We start from the raw sequence: 13,620 nt of genomic DNA on the forward strand, positions 1-13,620 counted from the left end.
AGAAACTTATGTTATGTCTGGCCTTCCACTGATCATAGTAGAGAGAACAGTTATGCTCATCCATCTCGTCTCCAGTAGCTGAGGGTAGATGTGAAATTGAAATGTACCATGTAAAAGGAGAATCATTTTCTACTTTAGAGTGGCCTTTGCCAACCCTTCAAGAGAGCTCATTGACTACAGTTATGAACTAGGCACTATGAGGGTGGCCATACCAAGGGTAAGCAAAGAGTCACAGCCCTCAAGGAGTTTATAAACCAGGAAATGAAATAGGACACATGAGGTCATAGGTGAATGCCGTAAGCACAAATATTTATAAAACTTGGGAAGAACACATGGTATAAAATGGATAAACCTTGAGGGCATTAGGCTAAGTTAAATAAGACAGTCACCAAAGGCCAAATACTCTATGATTCCATTCATATGAGGTATCCAGAGTAGTCAAACGGAGACACAAAGTAAAATGGTGGTTTTCTGGGGCTGTGGGGAGGGGGGAATGGGAGTTATTGCTTAACGGGTATGGAGTTTCAGTTTTTCAAGATGAAGAGTTCTGGAGATGGATGGTAGTGATGGTTGCATAACAATGTGAATGTTGAGGAGAAATATCAAATTATGGTGTAACAAAGAACACAAGACTTGGAACTAAAAGAATGTGAGTTCTCATCTTTGAGTTTCTACTGACTGACTGTGATCCTAGCCAAGTCATTTCACTTCATTAAATGTCCTAATCTATAAGGCAAAGAAAATGATTGTAAGGTTATTGGAGAATTCAAAGATGTATGAAAAAGCCACTTAGCTAAATGTATGGGGCAATACAAAATAAGTTTTATCATGGAGGTGATGAGGGAAGGTTTCATAAGGGCACTGTGATTGGAACTGGTCCTGGAAAGGTAGGGAAAAACATTTATTGAGTGCCAACTGTGTGACTATTAACATAGTTAATAGTTAATAGTTAACACAGAAAAGTTTTTGAAGGTATTTTTCTCAAAAAGAAGAAATTAAAACACAGAGCTATAATTTGCCTGGATCCAAAAAGCAGCTCTGTCTTTAAAATTCCTCATGCTTGCCATTCATAGGAAGCTGTGAAATAAAAAGTGTTGAAATTGGAAATAAAATAAAATAGAAAGTTAAAAAGTGGAGATTCAATAAATGCAGAAGCTGGTTCTTTAAAAAAAATCATTTTATTTTGAAGCAATTTCAAACAAAATTTCAGGAAGAATACAAAGGAAAAAAAAAGATTACAAATGACTCCCTCATGCCCTTCATCGAGATTCAACAATTGTTAACATTTTGCCATTAAAAAAAATTTATTTATTTATTTGACGGGGGGGGGGCACAAGCAGGGGGAGCAACAGGCAGAGGGAGAGGGAGAAGCAGCCTCCCCATAGAGCAGGGAGCCTCATGCCGATCCCAGGACCCCGGGATCACGACCTGAGGAGAAGGCAGACACTTAACTGACTGAGCCACCCAGGCACCCCCACATTTTACCATTTTGGCTTTATTATCTCTCTCTCTGAACCATGTGAGAGTAAGTTTCACACATCATGCCCCTTTAGTCTATCAGAGAGAAAAAAATTTTTTCCCCTACTCTCTTAGGTTAATGATTTGATGTCTGCGAAGTAAACTGACAAAAGACAGATGAACAAGAGAAAAAACATTTATTCACACAGCACAGGAGTTCACAAAGAAATGTGACTCAAGGCGGTTAGACTTTGGGGCTTATCTGCCATCTAACAGGGGATGGGTAGGAGTAGAGGGTCACTTCCAGGAGAATAAATTAACTTCCTAGAAGGAGGGGAGAAAGGGTATTTATGAAAAAACAAATGACTTTTTGGAAAGATAAATGGGCCCCAGAAGAACTGGTGGGACATAGGATAGTTTTGTGTCAATGCCTGTTAGACTAGAAGTGCTCCTGGGTAGGAGATTTATGACAATTGAGTTCCTTTGGGAAGCTCTGCTTTTAGGCAGATAAGGCATTTTAGGAACTCAAATGTCTTCAGCTCAAAATAATTTTTACGCCATAGTGTCTTATTCTGGACTCGCAACTTCTATATTTCAGCCCTGTGTTTCCCGAGAACTTAGGTAAACACAGAACATTCTCAAAATCAGGAAATTCAATGCTATTATCCCAGAGGTGAGCACTCTGTACCTGTTCTTCAAGTGCGTCTGCCAGTATGTCTTATCTAGAAGGGGGAGTTGGCTAAACTGCTCCTTGCAGCTGTATGAGAACTCCATCTTACTCAACAAGGAGTCCTAGAGTGCCTACTCTGTGCCAAGAACTGTTCTAGACACTTAGGATTCCAGATAAGTGTATTTGCATCCATGTTTCCTCTTTCCCCCTCTTAGGGCATCTCTTCTGCTGAAGGTTCTTGCTCTACTTGTGCTCTAGAGTCCATCTCCTCCCTTGATGATCTACTTTCTTTTTCTTAAGTTCTCCCCATTAGCACCAAAAACATGCCCATGATTTTCCTATTGCTAAAACAATGACAACAACAATACTGACGCTTTCCCATATATCCTTCACCAAGTCCCATTTCTCCCCACCCCTTCCAAATAGAACTTTGTTTTGTAAGATTTGATTTATTTATTCATTTGAGAGAGAGCGAGAGCGATCAAGTATGAGCAGGGAGAGGGGCAGAGGGAGAGGGAGAGAGAATCTCAAGTAGACTCTGCACAGTGCCCAGGGTTCCATCCCATGATGCCAATATCATGACCTCGGCCAAAATCAAGAGTCGGATGCCCAACCGACTGAACTACCCAGGCACCCCCCCCAAATGGAACTTCTTAGGTGCGTTTTCTGCATTTGCAGTCTCTCCCTGCACCCCCACCCCTTACCCCTCCATCCACTACAACCTGGCTCAGCTTTCCGTGCTGCACTGGGGCTCCTCTCTCAAGATCACCTATGAACTGTTAAATGGACATTTGGCAGACTCTCTCAGTAACATCTCACATTATTGACATCTTCATGCTACAATCTCTTCCATTTGTTTCTCTAATACCAAACTCTCACTTGTGGCTTTCTTCCTAATTTTCTAAAGTTCATTTTTCCTTTTCCTTGTACCCTTTTTACCTAAATGCTGGTGTTCCTGAGTGCTCTATCCTAGCACACCTTCTCTTTCCTTTTCCTTTCCTTCTCTCCCTAAACTATCTACTTCCATGCGTTTAATTACATATTTGGGATAAATCAGCTTATACATGGTGTCTCCAACTAATTTCTACAGAGTTCCAGACCTGTACGTCCAACAAATCACTTGAAGTTCTCCCAGGCAGTCACACTCAAGAGTTCCAAATTGAACTGCTCCTTTGCCGATGTTCCTTAGCTGTTAATGGCACTGCCACCATTCAATTGTCCAAGCCAGAAACCTGAAGTCTTCTTGACTCCTTCCTGAATCTAAACCACATGAAACCCTCAAATACAGTGGATCCTACTTTTGATTTGTCCTCTTCTCTCTTTCAACCTCTACTGTCACCATTCTATTTTATATCACCATCATCTCTTGCCAAGATTAGTGAAATAGTCTCCTTACCAATTTCCTTGTCTCCAGATTTGCCTCCCTCCAATCTATGTTTTATCCTTAGTCAAGGTGATCCACCAAAATGCAAATCTGAATATGTCGCTCTTTGCCTTGAGACTTCCAATGACTTCCCATTTGCAATTAGGCTAAAGTCCTTAACATATTTCTAAGACCTGGCCTCTGCTAACCTTCTTGGCTTAATCTCTTGCCACCCCATGCCTGCAACACTTAGTAATGCTTAGCGTATATTTATTGTTTTAAAAATAAGTGGTATTTTTTTCCTTACAAAATACAAGAGAAAAATTGTCTTATTTATTGCTGTATCCCCAGAGCCCAGAACAGCGCCAAGAACACAGTAAGTATGCAATAAGTATTTCTTAAACGAATGAAAGAATATTTGTATCATTTCTAGTCACTACAGAATAGGGATAAGCAAGAAAAATGGAAACTTTTAAATCTCATAACCGTCTCCTAGGGTATCATGTTTACAAGAGTCATATTCTAAAATTTGGCAAATTTAAAAACCAACTACAATGATCTCAGAAGAGAAACATTTTAAATGGGGAAAAAAACACACTTGTTCAAATTTTATAAGAAATAAAATACAAATTCATAGTATCCTCATTACCTCTTATTTTCATGACTTTAAATTATGGCTAAAAATGCATATATTTAAATAAGTAATCAAAGAATGCAGTGTTCCAAACTTAATCATTATATAATTAAAACAGATGAAGGTAAGATACTTACTTTAAAATCAGGACATCTATTCCAAAGACAGATTTTTTTTAACCTTTAAAGACTAATAATAAATAATCCACAGAGAGAGGAATTAAAGCTTGAAAATCTAAGAAGCAAAAAAAATATTTTAATTAAGAAGTTGATGAAAACAGTACCTTTAGATAATGATATATATTAAGGATAATCTCCAGATTGCTAATTTATATTCCTTAGGAATGAGAAACACTATTTCAATAAAACTAAAAATACCTTAGGGAAAAAGATGATTTAAGGACTCTTGTCAATTAAAGTATAGGACATAGTCTCAATTCACTATATTACTGAATTGAAAAAGTAAATAATAAATAGCTGCCTCCTATATAAATAAGAATGGTTTATTAAATGAGAGATCATTTCACTTATTATATCCATTCTCTCCAAAGGATATAAATTTATGAGTCTTCCTGGAAGGCATAAAATATCTCTTAAGACTAAGCATCTCCTTTGAGATGACTGGCTAATCATTTGGGGATAACAAAACACAAGGTTATATTCCTACTTTGCACCCACATCAAAATACGTTGCATGTAAATTAAAGATTATAATATTTGAGAAAATGAAGTCAAAAAATTATCATAAAATGTTTGTGAATATTTATAAAATCTTGAGAAGACTTCGAAAACATTTCACCAAAGGTGGAAAATGCAAAGCTTGACAGATCATGATATATAAAAACATAAAAATAAGCATTTGCATTATACTTAAATGAGGTTTTAATTTATTCACATGTAACAAATCAAAAGGCAAGCTGAGCTTATGATGAAAAGCAGTAAGACAATTATCACTCCCATGAAAAAGGGCAAACAATGGGAATAAACAAAAATAACACAATGGCCAATAAATACATTTTAAAATCTTCAGCCTTTTTTCTAATCAAAGAAATGCAAGTTAAAATGAGGTGCTATTTTTGCATATCAAATTAAGAGGAAAAAATGTAAATGCAACAAGGCAATATGTATATATAAAACGTTCACATTTCCAGATAGTAATTTTTAAGATTATCTTAAGTGTTTCTAGAATTATCCAAAAAATCATAGATATGCAAAAAGATTTAGTTATGAGTATATTCCTCACTGCTTTGTTTATAACATTGCAAAATCGGAAATAATAGGGGTTGGTTAATTATGCCATATTCAGGGGTGCCTGGCTGGCTCAGTTGGTAAAACATGTGACTCTTGATCTCAGGGTTGTGAGTTTAAGCCCCATGGTGGGCATAGACCTTACTTAAAAAAAAAAAAAGGAAAAAAAGAAAAAAATTATGGTATATTCAATGATGCAGTATTATATATCCATTTAAATAACAATAGAGTATTAACAACATTGAAAATTGCTTAGAATACATTGTCAAGTTTAAAAAGCAGTTTACCAGTTAATCTATAATATAATGCTGTTTTTTCCAATAAATTACAATTTACTTTAACATATTTTCTAAAACAAATGTGTATTTCTTTTTTAGTAAGAAAATTGTTTTTCTATAAAGGCCAAAGAAATCACATTATCTATCTCCTTCTGTTCCAGTTCTATATTCTCCAAGCAAATTCCTGATTACCAACTTCTTTTTCCCAGTTATTTCCATAACAGAAAAGGGGGTGCCCTGGACTGGAGAAGTGAACATTCAGTAAATTGCAAAGTGCTACAACTTCCCATTGTAGATTTCTGGTGATACATACAGCCTAGAAAGAAAATTAGAAGCCATTAAAGGATGGAAACAAAGTGAATGAAGGGGAAGAAAACAATGCTAGGAATAAAGTATGAAAGTCAGGGGCCTGTAAAAGAAGCGAAGGTATGGTTAAATATGTTTGCAAACCCTTGGAACAAATGTGAGTTCTGAGTAATGAAAAGTGGTAAGAAGGTGATGATTACTGCAGGGAAATATGGACAAATGATGTGGATAAAAGAATCTACAAAAGAACACACATTAAAAGAGAAAGCTTAGCTTCTTTTCTAATTAATGCAAAATAAAATGAACATGTAAAAAAATAGCTTATTTTGAAATACAATATCCCAAACTGTGCACAGAGTAGACAGTTTTCTATTGTCTGATGTAGTCCTCAAAGTCCATTCTAACCCAAATTGTCTCTCATATTGGTTCATCACAGTGCCTCCTTCTGAGTTAAAATAGTTGCGTAAGACCAGATTTAAATAACTAAGTTACTATCAATACACATACCCACAAACATGGGTTATTTTGAATAGTTTCAATGAGCAAAATCTTTAGTCAATACCTTAGGTGTTATGATTTTTGGTTCATTTTGATTGGAGGAAGAAATATTTAAAAGGGTTCAAGGCGTGGAAGACATTCTGGACAACCAGAGCGAGCCTGAAGGCAGTGGAAGCCAAACAGGCATATCAAAAGGAGGCAGGATGTGACACCAGTGTGGTCAGGGATATCAGGGCAAACTTATGTCATAATTCTGCATTATGAAAATAAATAACTTAAGTACATAATAATATCTTAAACATGCCAGGCACTATATTAAGAACATGTAAACTGCTTTAACAATCTTAAAAAGGAAAGTATTGTTATATCTATTTTAAAAATAGTTCATGCTACACAGAAAAATAAACCTGGATTTCCTAACTCACACCATATATTCTAGAAATCAAAGATCTCATTGTGAAAGTACAACTCTAAAGCAAATAGAAGAAAGTGTAGAATATTATTGTGACTTTGGGACAGGACAGCACTTTTTCAGTAAATGAATCAAAATGATTCATGAAACAATCAAAAAATTAATGGATTTGACTCTATCAAACTAATGATACTCATTCAACAGCAAAACCTCATAAATAAAACTTACAAATGGGTGACAGACTGGGAAAAATTATTTGCAACATCTAAACGGACAAGAAATTGATATCTAGAACATGGGCTGTTCTGTAAACAGTAAATATTTTAGGCTTTGGGGGTCATATGGTCTTCGTTGCAAACTGCTCAACTCTACTGTTGTAGCATGAAAGCAGCCATACACAGTATATAAGTGAATGAATGTGGCTGTGTTTTTTTTTAATACTGATATATTTATTTCAGAGATAGAGAGCAGGGGGAGGGGCAGAGGGAGAGATGGAATCTCCAGCAGACTCCCTACTGGGTGCAGAGTCCGAAGAGGGACTTGATCCCAAGACCCCAAGAAAACAACCTAAGTCAAAGTCTAGAGTCAGAGGCTCAACCGACTGAGCCACCCAGGCGCCCGTGAATGTTCTAAAAAAACACCTTATTTACAAAACTAGGTGGTGAGCAAGATTTGGCTTGCAGGCTGCAGTCTGTTGACTCCTAATCTAGAATATACAAAAAATTCCTATGGACCAATAAGAAAAATTTAGTAAAGTCAATGGACAACCCAGGAAAGATATCAATAAGCAATTAGCAAAATGAAAAATCTAAGTGGCTAAACAAGCATATGGATGTGCAACTTTATTAATCTGAGAAATGCAAATTAAAAGGAAATGCCATTTTGCACCCAACGCATTTGTGAGAACATGAAAGTCAGACAATTCAGGTGGAGGTAAGGGCATGGGGAAACATGGAACCCTCATGCCTTGCTGATGAGTATCAGACAGAGAGACATTCTGCAGAGCAATCTAGAAGTGCTAAGTGAATTTAAGTATGTGTTTCCATAATCCAAATAAAGGAGAGCTCCTTGATAAAGGGCAGCAGGCACCTTATGACAACACAAATACGTTTTCCTTATTTTGTAATTAGATATAACATAGTTTTCTCATTTCACTAGAAACAGACAAAAACACCATCATAGACTGTCACTAGTCTACAGACCAGCTGTTATAAACTAATTTTACCACTGTGTTTTCGACATGAAAAAAATATTAATACTCTTAGTATCTAATTCTTCCACAGTTTAGAGTTTCATATCTTTAAGAGAACTGGCTTTCTGATACTCGACTGAATGCAAAATTTACATAAATTTAAGACAAAGCAAGACTTCAATTTTGTAGGATAGACAGCCAATTACAGGGTTATATTCTTAGATCTTTCTGTGTTTTTCCCTCCCCTAAGGTGTCAGGAGCATATCAGTAGAAAAATTTGAGAAATGTTCAGTTAATAAGAAGGGACAGTTATTGAATATCCATCAATCTTTAGCTAAATTAAGATATAAGGATGTTTTAATCTCTCTTCAAGGGGAAATTAGACAATATAACCTGCTTGGTAATTAGAATTGCAGCTTCCTTTAGCCATTTTTTTCCTACCTCCACCCTGAGTATAACCTCTTGTGGCATTAGGTTTTGAAACAGAGACTTTCCTTTCATTGAATTCATTTGCCACAGTCTGATAAAATATATAATGGATTATTCAAATTAGTATGGCCAAAACAGCCAGAGTAGCTTGCAAATACACTGATTAAAAAGGTGAATTGTCTCGGGGCACCTGGGTGGCACAGCGGTTGAGCGTCTGCCTTCGGCTCAGGGAGTGATCCCGGCGTTCTGGGATCGAGCCCCACATCAGGCTCCTCCGCTATGAGCCTGCTTCTTCCTCTCCCACTCCCCCTGCTTGTGTTCCCTCTCTCGCTGGCTGTCTCTATCTCTGTCGAATAGATAAATAAAAAATCTTAAAAAAAAAAAGGTGTATTGTCTCAAAGAAAAAATATCTACATGCTTTATCTTTTTTTTTAGAGGGGGGAGGTGCAGAGGGAGAGGGAAAGAGAGAGAATCTTAAGCAAGCACCACACCCAGTGCAGAGCCCCACATGGGGCTCCATCTCACAACCCTGAGCCATGACCTGAGTTGGCATCAAGAGTCGGGTGCTTAACTGACTGAGCCACCCAAGGTGCTCTCACATGCTTTACCTTTGTTTTTTGTTTTTTCAAGATTTTATTTTTAAGTAATCTCTACACCCAACATGGGATTTGAAGTCAACCCTGAGATCAACTGCTGCATGCTCTACTGACTGAGCCAGCTAGGCACCCCTCTAGATGCTTAACCTTAAAAATGATTTGTTATTCAACTCTATTCCAGTACTGAAAACCACTTCAGAGTTAAAAGCTGTGAAATAAATGAAACATTTTCTTTCTTCCCAGTCTTTTATCACGTTCATTTGCTTAAAAGATTAGATTATACTAAAGCCTATATATACTACTGTTTGAGTAGTCATTAAAAGAAAAATAGTTTACAGTGAATTGTACATATTAAACAGGTGAATTTTACGGTATTTAATTCTACCTCAAGCTGCTAAAAAAAAAGTGGTTTAGGTAATCAGTCATCTAGTCCTGTGGCTCTTTGTAGTAGGATGAGATTGGAGGCAAAAAGGAGGAGTAGAATGATGCTTGCAAATCAGGATTTGGGCTAAATTTCCAGCCTATTTTATCTGGCCTTTAAGTAATCTAGAAGGAGAATATGTGCCCGTGTGTGTGTGTGTGGGGGGGGAGTAGAGCGAGAAAGAGAGTGGGAGGGGATGAGAGAGAAAGAGAGGGAGGGAGAGAGATTGAGGCTGGCTCTGTGGACGAGGAAGTGCTAGAGCAAAAGGTCAAGACGAACCAAATGTCAGAGTTGAAATACTTTTCCATGAACTCCTAAGAAATAGACTAACTTAGAGAAGACCTCTGTCAGGCACTACTAAAAGGAAACGTGATAGTCCTCTTTCTTCATCCATAAACAGGCCATTTCCAAAACAGTAGTGAGAGCACAGGTATCTTATTTAAAAAAGACTTCTTTCAGGGCACCTGGGTGGCTCAGTCAGTTAAGCATCTGCCTTCGGCTCAGGTCATCATCCCAGGGTCCTGGGATTGAGCCCCACATCAGGCTCCCTGCTCAGTGGGAAGCCTGCTTCTCCCTCTCCCCACTGCTTGTGCTCTCTCTCGCTATCTCGCTCTCTCTCAAAAAATAAATACAATCTTAAAAAAAAAGACTTCTTTCTGTGGCCTGTAACAAATTTCATATAAGGACTGAGTAAAAACTGAAGGTTGCTTTTAGAAAGAAGAATTTAAAAACAACAAAGATCATATTGTATGTAAAGGGAACAATTTTGATAGAAAAGAATACAGTTTTTTAAAGAAAGACAACACATAGGTATGATAAAACATAGAGTGCTGGTACACAATTATTCTTTTATTGCTAAACATCAAATGCCAGCAACTATGGTAGCTTCAAATTGAATACTAAGAATGAATTACAGCACAGTCGAAAGATCTGAAGAAAAAAAGACCTGTGCACTATTAATTAGTATGTGGACATTCAATAAATACTACAGGACAAACTGAAGACTGACAGCCATGTATCCATGAACTGCTTGTTTAAGACTTGCTGTTAGAATAGATGACAATGACCCTGTAAGAGTGATTATCAAAAGGTCAAGTTTAACCGCATGTCTTTTCAAACTGAGATGAAAAGAATATATACGTTCTTTACACAGTCTAGGTGATTTAAAAAAACCTTTGAAAATGTAAACAATGTAGAGTAGGAACACTGAAAATAAAGTTGTACTGTTGAACACTGTGACAACACAGAAAGCACATTTTCTTCAAATCCTCAAAGTAATTCATTTTTCTAATTGCTCTACAGTAATGAAAATGGATTTTCATATAGATGATAATATACTAGGGACACAAAGGCCTTCCAAGTTATTTTTTTGTTAACATATATTTACAGTAAATATTCAATAATACTATTCATAGTTTACTTAAATAGAAACATGCTTTCCTAATCCATAAATAACAGTATTCATCATCCATTCAACCACGTTTATTAAGTATTTATGATGTCTCATGCACTGTGCCAGGGATGCAAAGATGAGTATGGCACGGTCCTTGCTCTAGAAGTACCCACAGTCAAGCTGAAGAGACAACAGGAACATTACCTTTCTTACACGATGAGACCATTTCTATAAAAATGTGACTGATCTGCTCATTATCTTTATAAGAGTTATTCTCAAATCCTGACCCTATGGAGAGACCAAGATGTTCAAATGCTACAAGAAAATGAGGTGTTCGGTTGTTTTTTTTTTTTTTTTCCACCCAGAAAAAGAAGTTAATGGGTAGGGTTTCCTCTATTAAAATTTTTTTCTCGGTTTTAAAAAACTGATCTGCACATATACAACATGTTCATTAGTAAACTGCATAGTTCATGTAATCGAATTAATTATGCAAGTCTTTCATGGCATTCCCCAAGCTCTACTGTCTGAACAGGTCTGAGCTCTCTGCTAACAGACTTTGATCCTGAATGACTATCTACTTAAGAATATAACAACCACCTTTTTTCTGGGATAAACGAGTAACTTGCATGGTTTTAGTAGTGGTAATAACGGATGACCTCAAGTCATTAATAAAATCTTAACATTATACTCAATAAATAATTTCTATTTAAGAAGGCAGGCAAACTTGCAATACAGTCTAAAGAGTTTCTTAAAAATGATTAAAAACCTTTATTGCCTGAAGAGCAGCTCAACGATCAGAAAAAGGTGAACCCCACAGAATGCCTCACTTAGTGAAAAAGTTGGGTACACTGTTATTAATGTTTTTGAGTGTATGAAGGAAACACATATTTTTCATCAAAGAACAGCACACTTGGATACTTAGAAGACCAAGAGCTTCACAGTGGCCTGTTGACTTCCTGGATCTTCCAGGGCTCCATCTCCAGTCCAAAAGACCTTGAACTACTCAGGGCTTTTTTGGGCTCAAGAGTCAGTTCCCAGGCTCTGGCAAATCCACATCTGTACTCATGTGTAGCCATTCTCAGTGTTTTACCAAGTCTTCCGTGGACCCATAGAGGTAGCTTAGGGGAAAGATGGAAAGCAAGGACTAGGTGTTTAATTACTCAATACAGAGAAACATGGAAGCTGCTGGTGAGGACACAGTATGGTTGAGAGCTTAAGGTAGTTGCTCCTTGAGGACAGGAACCCAGGACCTAGGCCCCAGATAACCCCAGCAGCACAAGAGAAAATGTCTACCCTGGAAGGGTTCCGAGCTTCAAAGCTTTGTAGAGAACGGTAACCAGGATTGCAGCAGATCTGTCTTGTGATCTGTTAGAAGACCAGGCTCAGTTCTGATGCTCAACTTTAACTTCCTCAGCTCACATGCTGCAAGCGGAAGATATTTCTTGTAGCTCACTCTGAATGTCAAGGCTAGTGCTGCTTTATGAGGGTATGGGGACACATTATCAAGAGGCAACTCTTGTGGGGCAAAGCATGTGTCATTGTATGCCCTACTTCCCACTTTGTTCACTTATTTGGTATCATTTGACAAAGATTTTCCCTTTCATGTCAGCAGATTCTTTTATAGAATTTTATTAACTGTAATCAGACCTCAGTTGTCAGAGTACAAAATAATATACCAATAAATCTTAAAATACTTTTCAAAACAAGAAAAAGGACAAGCAATATAGGCCAAGAAAATGCTCACCCTTCCACTTGGCCAGAGTCTGGTCTTCTTCAAATCTGGATTAATGACGCTTTTTCAAAAAGTTTTTCCTGATTAATTCCACCCAATTCTGTTCTCCTTTACACTACTGCAATATGATATGTAGTCACACAAAATGGTTTAACATGAATTTTCACTTGTTTAGAAATTGTTCCACCAGCATCTGAAGTTTGTTAAGTTCAGTCTTTAAAAGTAGGGTGTAGTCAGGGACTGTGCCTTTCATTTCTTCTGTTTATCCCCTATCCCAGGTTTGGATATTCTGATATAGGAGGAGCTTAAAGTTGTTGGTTAAAATGTAATTTTAAGGAAATGCTTTCTATTTCATACGAAGTATCATTCTGCAAGATGAGTGCAAATATTACCGTGCTGTAACCATCCACAGTCCCAGGGTCACGTTGGCAGCCAAAAGTACACTACCACCAAGCAAGATGAAAAATCCTATCAGATCTTTGATATCATTGTCTCCAATCACTGAGGTAAGGGTAGCATCTAGAAAAGAGTTTAAAATCCACTGACCATCCAAAGCAAAGCAGGGCACTGCATTAACAATAGCCAGAGCTCCTGAGAGGGAAATCAGGTACCTGGTTAAAATCGGTTAAGGAGCTGACGTGAAATCTGAGTGGAAACCACGTATCTAGTAGTCAGAAGAAGATATTTTACTAAGACTGCATTTGAGATTATAGTTGACTTCCCTCCTTTTTTTAAATTTCTGCCTTCTAGTACAGGATACTCTTTCTTCGATCCTGGTATTTATTTATTTATAAAAAGACTTATTTATTTATTTTAGAGAGAGTGAGCGAGTGAGTGTGGGTGAGCGGAGGGGAGGGGGGGGAGGGAGGGAGAGAGAGAGAGAGAGAGAGAGAGAATCCTGAAGCTGACTTCCTGCTGAGCAAGGAGCCCCATGAGGGGCTCGATCCCACAACCCTGAGACCATGACCTGAGCCAAAACCAAGAGCTGGCCA

At 37.4% G+C, this 13,620-nt stretch overlaps 1 protein-coding gene across 3 annotated transcripts in view; it reads right to left on the bottom strand.

Annotated features, from left to right (window-relative positions):
* Positions 1 to 3,046: 3,046 nt before the first annotated feature.
* Positions 3,047 to 13,620, bottom strand: part of MBTPS2 (membrane bound transcription factor peptidase, site 2) — a 44,791-nt gene continuing 34,217 nt past the window's right edge. Inside the window, exons 11-12 of one of the 3 annotated variants that reach the window (XR_005835618.1) lie at positions 12,641 to 13,239; positions 3,047 to 4,359 (exon numbers count right to left, since the gene is read on the bottom strand). Coding sequence is in view for 1 of the 3 variants with exons in the window: in XM_040633531.1 (XP_040489465.1) it covers positions 13,017 to 13,239 (223 nt within the window). In the remaining 2 variants the exon portion in view is untranslated. Of the gene's footprint in view, positions 4,360 to 10,331; positions 13,240 to 13,620 lie in introns of those variants that run through there. The other 2 variants (XR_005835617.1, XM_040633531.1) reach the window with 2 other exon arrangements.

The sequence above is a fragment of the Ursus maritimus genome (genome assembly GCF_017311325.1).
Source record: "Ursus maritimus isolate PB19 chromosome X unlocalized genomic scaffold, ASM1731132v1 scaffold_X1, whole genome shotgun sequence".
In the NCBI taxonomy this organism is placed as follows: domain Eukaryota; kingdom Metazoa; phylum Chordata; class Mammalia; order Carnivora; family Ursidae; genus Ursus; species Ursus maritimus.